This window comes from Pongo abelii, chromosome 19 (genome assembly GCF_028885655.2).
Source record: "Pongo abelii isolate AG06213 chromosome 19, NHGRI_mPonAbe1-v2.0_pri, whole genome shotgun sequence".
Lineage (NCBI taxonomy): Eukaryota > Metazoa > Chordata > Mammalia > Primates > Hominidae > Pongo > Pongo abelii.
In genome coordinates, this window is record NC_072004.2 from 42,349,347 (window position 1) to 42,356,625 (window position 7,279).

Here is a 7,279-nt window from a genome sequence, read left to right on the forward strand (position 1 = left end):
GAGTTAAACATATTTCAAGAGCAACAGGAAAAAAGGTACATCAAGCCATTTGAAAACAAAAATTTATTGCTTCTCCTTCCAAAGCTTTGTGAATTTACAAAAAAAAGGATGAAAGTTTACAAACTGCTTAGTTCCAACTAAGCATAAGAGGTGAGAACGTACACTGCAGGGCCACCAGCAGCAGCTGTGCACTGATGTTAAAACTGGCTCCCCCAGACTTGTAGTGCTGTCTTCAGGGGGCTGCATTCCTTACACGCCACCTCTTGTGACATAGGTCATTGGTCAAGCTGCGGAATGCTACAGAGGTTTTTTTGGTTTTGAGGGGCTTTTTTTTGTTTTGACTTCCTACTATAAAAGTGAAATTTTCAGTTCATTTCTGAAAAATAAATTGGTCAATAAATTCATTTTGTTCTGCTTCTACTTTACACAAAGCTTCATATTCAACCCGATACCTGAAAAACAAAATTGTTAGAGGCCCTGAAAAAAAGATGAAGTAAACCACAGACTTAATTCTTCTAGAGAAGGATATAGAGGTTTAAATGATTTCAAGAAATGGTGTGAGTTCAGAATGAAGAAAGAAAGAGGCAAAGCCCTACCCAGAGCCACCCATGAGAAATCTCCAGCCCTAGGAAAGTCTTCTTTCAGAGAGCCAGCCAACTTCGTGGACCCTTTCATGCTCAAACTACTAGAGGTGGTTTGATATTAACAAGTTTTCTATTTCCTTCCCATCAAATGTAATTTTATTTTTAAAAATCTTCAAATCAGGATGACAAGTGAGATGCTATTCCTGGGAAAACAATGATGAAGAATAAGGACAAGAAGTGATCATTCCAGAAGGAAGAGTTGGAAATTCAGCTGTGTAAAGAACTTGCTTTACATCATGACTTCTTACCTTTCTAGCTGCATTTTCTTTTCTGCTATTAGAGCTTGAAGTTGCTGCTGTTGAGCTTCTCTCTGCTTTGCTATAGATTTGAGCAAGTTCCGAGCACCGATGGCCTACAGTATTGCCAGAGAAGGCCATGGCTTCACTAAAACCATCTACAGCATCAAGTCCTCAAAGAGGGGAGGGGTTATCTGGGAGCTATGTCAGTCTTCAGAGAGGAAAAGAAAGTGGAGCCCCAAAGCTTTTGGGTTAAGTCAGAAGGATTAACCTACTGATCACAAAGTGCCTCAAGAACTAGACGGCAGCTTTGAGGCAGGTCTAGGAGTATTCCTAGAGTCAGGGACACAGGCACAATAGCACATTTGGTGGTGCCATTCAGCCTTGTGCCTTTCACCAATCATACTGTGTAAGCCTTCATTTCTTCATTTATAAAATGAGGATAAGACCATCTACATCAGTGCTGATATGAAGATGAAACGAGGCCAGGTGTGGTGGCTCACACCTGCAATCCCAGCACTTTGGGAGGCCAAGGTGGGCAGATCACTTGAGGTCAGGAGTTTGCAACCAGCCTGGCCAACATGGTAAAACCCCGTCTTTACTAAAAATACAAAAAAATGGCCAGGCGCAGTCACTCACGCCTTAATCCCAGCATTTTGGGAGGCTGAGGCGGGCGGATTACCTAAGGTTGGGAGTTTGAGACCAGCCTGACCAACATGGAGAAACCCTGTCTCCACTAAAAATACAAAATTAGCCAGGCATGGTGGCACATGCCTGTAATCCCAGCTACTCAGGAGGCTGAGGCAGGAGAATCGCTTGAACCCAGGAGGCGGAGGTTGCAGTGAGCCAAGATCGCACAATTGCACTCCAGCCTGGGCAACAAGAGAAAACTCCGTCTCAAAAAAAAAAAAAATACAAAAATTCAGCTGGGTGTGGTGGCACACACCTGTAGTCCCAGCTACTCGGGAGGCTGAGATGAGAGAATCGCTTGAACCTGAGAGGCAGAGGTTGCAGTGAGCCGAGATTGCACCACTGCACTCCAGCCTGGGTGACAGAGCAAGACTCTGTCTCAAAAAAAAAAAAGATTAAAGGAAATAAAGACTGGCATAAGTTCAGTAGGTTAAGTGGACCAGAAGTTATTAAAATCTTAAATAAAAATTCACCCACCCACCCCTCTACCCCTCTAAACAAATCAAGAGGGAAGAAGGATGAGAGGGTAGTGAACTAGGGTCCCAGGCCAAGATGTAGGCAAAAGACATGCTCATCTTACCTTCATCTTTTCATTTTCTGCTTCTTTTGCAAGTTGATCAACAAGCTCAATTAAACCACCAACTATTTTCTGAAACTGGCCAATTTCTTTTAGGAAAAGAACAAAAAATAAAATATTTCCTCAGTATCATCAATCCCCTTCGGTAGAGTGCTGAGGCAGTGGAGGGCAGAGCGGACTGCCCCTTCTAATTTGTGTTAAAATAGTTCGGTGTGGGCCAGGCGTGGTGGAGAGCACCTGTAGTCCCAGCTACTCAGGGGGCTGAGGTGGGAGGATCACTTGAACACAGGAGTTAGAGGATGTGTAATCATGCCTGTGAACTGCCACTGCATTCCAGCCTGGGGAACATAGCAAGACCCTGTCACTTAAACACTTTGGTGCCTGTTGGCCTGTCTCCTACCCTTGGTCTGAACCTAGAGAAGGGTGGCCAGCTGGACCAGGGCATACCCGGACCTTGCATCCCCACTGAGCCAGCCAGCTGCTATGACCTCCGGCTATGAAAGCACTACGCCCTTGCTGGGCTCATTCTCCAGACAGACCCCAACCCTGCTTCCCCAGGAGTGACAGGAAGCGCTGTTGTTCACAAAAGGGCAGCCTCAGGACACAAGCGCTGCCTCTGGACTAGCTACAGGTATGACACCAGATTTCAATTAACAGTGGGGATGGGGGCTTCCCACTTGTAACCTCAGAAAAGCAAGCTCACAGCATTAAGTGCCTAATCTCCCACTCACTTTCTCCAATGTCCTGGATGTGACAGAAACACAATTTACCAAGGGGAAACAGGCCCAGAGAGGTGTGTGCATGGCACAGCAATCACAGGTTAGTGACAGAACCCAAGCTACCTTTCACTAATCAAGCTCTCTCCACAACCTAGGAAGCCCCCAGAAAGCTCAGAAGTCCCTTGCTCTAGCTAGATCTGGCTCTGTACTGGCATTGGGCTTGCTTGGCTGCTGGGACAGGAGGCTTCCTGAAGATTTCTAGCCAAAAGATTACTTCAGTAAGTCTGTTGAGCTGCTTCTAGAAACTTCACCTATCACTTCTAACTCCAAATAACAGAGAACCTGCCACTGAGAAGACTTTCTCTGAAGAAATCAAATCATGAGTACATAATTCTATTTCCCACCCCCAAGCCATGATTGTGTTCCCAGAAAGTTTAAGGTTTCTAAGAGCAAGAAATGAAAGATGGCATATCTAAAAAACACCCTCCCCTCCCCATCCCAGTGTTTGGTTTGACTGGTGCTCTGTTGGGGACACATGAGAGCACAAGAGGGCAGACAGAAAAGGGTGGCACGTGGGAACTCACAGATGCCAGATTCAACCTCCAGGGAGCCAGCAGCTCCACTGTGGCAGGGCCAAGATGAGCCTGGGGTACAGTTGGAATGGCAGCTCAAAGCTGAGTGGCACTGTATCTCCCCAATACTCACTGTCCACAAAGTCTTTGCACTCTTCCTTCAGCTCTATGGTCTGCTGGGTAACCTCTGGGTCCAACACCCTCAGCTTGTTCAGTTCATCAAAGTGCAGCCCTGCTTCACCCAGGATGTCCTTGGCCATGGCTGTAAAGAAACAGGCCCAATTCCGCATCACTTCCCAGCCACCCAAGGAAATGCCTGCTGCCAAGCCAGCCCCACTCCTGCCCTTGGACACCAATGCCAAAAACCCAGATGTTCCAAAGGATCCCCGTTCCCTCTGCCACCACCTCTCTGAGCCTCACCTGTTTCCCATCCAGGTTCCCTAGAGGAGTTCTGCTCTGAAGGAGTGACAGTGGCAGTCAGGAGGAGGTGTGTCATAGGAGCAAGGGTCAGGAAAGAATAAAGTCCGCTTGCTTGTCACAGGCATCGTTCATTCAACACACATTTCTTGAGTGCCTACTACATGCCAACACTGCTAGATGCTGGGGGTACAAAGATGAATGCAACACGGTGCCCGCCCTGAAGAGCACATAGTTCAGCTGGAAGAAGACAGACACGGAAACTGAAAAATCACATTGTGTTAAATGCTTGTTTAGAAATATCAGTTAAGAGCCAGAGGAGGACAGAGCCATTAATGAAGGAGTGACATGTGAACTAAGTTGTAAGCCATAAGTGTTTTTACTTTATATATCACCAGTTATGTATGTACCGAAAAGCACATGAAAAGGCTTCTCAAATACATATACTGGAACAACACAAAAGCCAAATAAAGGAAATCTGAGTGAATTAAAAATTATGGTTAAAAAATAAAAAGTCAGGAGTAAGATTATTACTCAAAACGTATGCTTGCCTGAATTGGGAATCAAAGTTGGGTCATTCTCTTTCTAGCAGAAAACACAAAAAGGAATGAAGTATCAGCAAGAACGTATCAAGGCAGGAGGCCAGGGATAGGTATTCCAAGCAGAGAAAACAGCATGGACAAAGGCCTGAAGTCACTGAAAGGACCTATCTCACCTAAGGACGAGAGGAAAAAGAATGGAGCTGGAAAGGTAAGCTGGAGCCAAACCAGGAAGACCCTGCATGCCAAGCTAAGGAGTTTGGATTTTTTCTGTAGGCAACAGAGAACTAACAGAGATATCTTCTCCCTTTCCAAGCCACCTTGCATTCCTGTTCCCAAGGATGCCTCAATTCTAGGAAGGAAATAGTGAAAACTCACCCTCGTTCTGGCTCAAAACACACACACACACACACACACACACACACACAAAATTAAAAAGACATCATTATGACCTGTTTAAAAAGGGAGGCAATGCTACTTATATCTAGCAATTGGCTGCTATGCCAATTCTAAAACCCAGGTGCTCCAAAATCTACCATTACCTGGACCTGCACCAGCCCCTTCCCTCTGCCCCCACTACCCCCAGCCTCAGCTGTTTCCCTTCTGGCTTCCTTAGAGAAGTCCTGTTCTGAATGGGGTGATTCTGGGGTTGGCTGTCCAGGGCAGGTGTGCCACAGGAGGAGCAATGGTTGGAAAATAATCAAGTCTCATTGTTTCCAGAACTTCTGGTTTTTAAGAGGACCAGAAATCCAGTACCTCAATGTTGGTATGTAATTCAAAAATTTTAAGTAAGGGGGAAAACCTACATCCAACACTGCATGGGCCAACTAATACATGTCTATGAGCTGTCTGTAGACGACTCTGGCCTTCGGCCTCACTGGAATCCACTGATGTGAGCTAGCATCATCCTTTTGAAGCATTTTGTTCATCTGTAGCTTCCTTAAAATAGGGCTTTTTAAAAAGATCTGGCCAGTGCGGTAGCGCATGCCTGTAATCCCAGCACTTTGGGAGACTGAGGTGGGAGGATCACTTGGGCACAGGAGTCTGAAACCAGCCTGAGCAATATGGCAAAATACCATCTCTATAAAAAATTTTTAAGATAGCCAGACCTGGTGACATGTGCCTGTAATCCCCGCTACTTGGGAGAGTGAGCTGGGAGGATCGCTTAAGCCCAGGAGGTGGAGGCTGCAGTGAGCTGTGTTCACACCACTGCACTCCAGCCTGAGCAACAGAGTGAGACCCTGTCTCAAAAAAAAAAAACAAAAAATCTGTCTTTCGCAGCTACAGGTCATTAATCTGACCAGCTGCTCCAGAAAGATTGAAGTAACATGAGGGAGCAAATATCTGCTTCAACTTCCACCCCCTTCCCTGAGAGCATGCATTTATTCAGAAACATCCACTGAGTCCCTGCTCTGGGGACAGACTAGTGAAAACAATGCCTCTGGACAGATGGTAAACAAATAATCACAAATCGTGATATTACTATAAGGAAAAGTACATGGTGCTATGTGAAGTGCTGCAGGAGGCCACAGTTCATGGGGGGCGGACTTGGAGGGGAGGGCCAACAGAGGCCTTCTGAAAAAAATGACACTTAAACAGACCTAAAGACTGTCCAAAAGTTTGTCAAATGAAAGGGGAAGCAAGGCATTGCAGGCAGAAGGAAACACGTATGTTAAGATCCTGAGGCAACAGGAAATTTGACGCATTCCGAGAACAGAGACTGAGCAAGAGAAGGGAAGAGAATGAGGCTAGACAGGGAGACAACAGCTGGATCACGGAAGGCTCTGAAAGACGCAGTCATGAGCCTGGATTTTATCAGAAGGGTAATGGACAGCCAGCGGGTTCTCAGCAGACCAACCAAATCAGACTTAGAAAGATCACTCTTGCTCAGCCTGAGAGAACCGATTGGAAGGAACAAGAGAGGGCAAGGCCCCAACTACCTTCTTGTTCATCACTCTAACCCTAGCACCTAGCATGGTGCCCACACATAACTGGAACTCAGTAAATGTCTGTGGAATGAATGACCGTGGAAACAGGAAACTATTACAGTAACCAAGGCTGGCAGCCGAAGACAAGTGTTCCGAGTTGAGATGTTTTATAAGTCGAGGTGATGGGGCTTAGTAATGCACTGACTGAATGTGGGGGTTTGGGGATCAGAGAAAAACAATGAGGCATGACTCCCATGAATCTGGCTTGGCCCACCTATCTGATTGGAAGGGCTGGCTTACAGAGATAGGTAAGATGGAAGAAGAGGTGCAGGCAAAGAGTTCACAGATTCTCTACCAACTCCCATCACACACGTGTCTGAGCATCTGAGCAACACCTGGCCCAAGAGCTGGGACTAAGCTCCCTGAGCATGAGGCGGTGGCATACTTTCTGCGCCCCGGCTCTCCCAGATGCATGCGAGGCACTGCGAGCCGACTCTTTACTATGTAAACTCCCCGAACTTATCCGAGCCGCAGTTTCCTCGTACGACCGTGGCAAGCATCAACGCATCAAACTCCAGGCCTAAGCTGGGTGTGAAAGCGCCCCCGAGAGTGGGGCGGAATTCCAACGTCTCTCTCCGCCCGGTACTGCCTTTCCTCAGGACGCGGGCCTGTCAGGCTCCTCTCACCCCTGGTCCGCCCTCGTCCCCCGACCCGAGGTCAGCCTACCTGCCGGCCCCGCGGCGGCAGGGCGCTGCAACCCCGGTTGATGTAGCGTCTCCCGGGTCAGCGGCAGCCGGTACCCAGCCAGCCTGCCACGGCCGCTGCCACGGCTACAGAGCCTGGTTACCTACGCCGTCACTACCTTCCTGACCCCGGAAGCACTTACAGCCCCCATTCCACAGAGCCTGCTGGGAAACAGAGGCCCGAGGGGAGGTCGGGCCTACAAGACCCAGAAGC

General features: G+C 47.5%; 1 protein-coding gene across 3 annotated transcripts; it reads right to left on the reverse strand.

Moving 5' to 3' along the window:
• Window positions 1-45: 45 nt before the first annotated feature.
• IFT20 (intraflagellar transport 20) lies at window positions 46-7,234 on the reverse strand. Of its 3 annotated transcripts, none has more exons than XM_003778773.5 (6): window positions 7,049-7,234; window positions 3,859-4,095; window positions 3,572-3,700; window positions 2,151-2,236; window positions 893-996; window positions 46-452 (listed from the first exon to the last, which is right to left on the reverse strand). In XM_003778773.5, the coding sequence occupies exons 2-6, from the start codon at window positions 3,932-3,934 to the stop codon at window positions 371-373; spliced, it is 477 nt and encodes a 158-aa protein (XP_003778821.2). In that variant the 5' UTR covers window positions 3,935-4,095; window positions 7,049-7,234; the 3' UTR covers window positions 46-370. The 3 variants fall into 3 exon arrangements, with proteins under 3 accessions (XP_003778821.2, XP_002827200.2, XP_009249689.2); XM_002827154.6 differs by having other exon boundaries at window positions 3,859-3,894; window positions 7,049-7,209; XM_009251414.4 differs by lacking the exon at window positions 3,859-4,095 and having other exon boundaries at window positions 7,049-7,220.
• Between the last annotated feature and the right edge of the window lie 45 nt (window positions 7,235-7,279).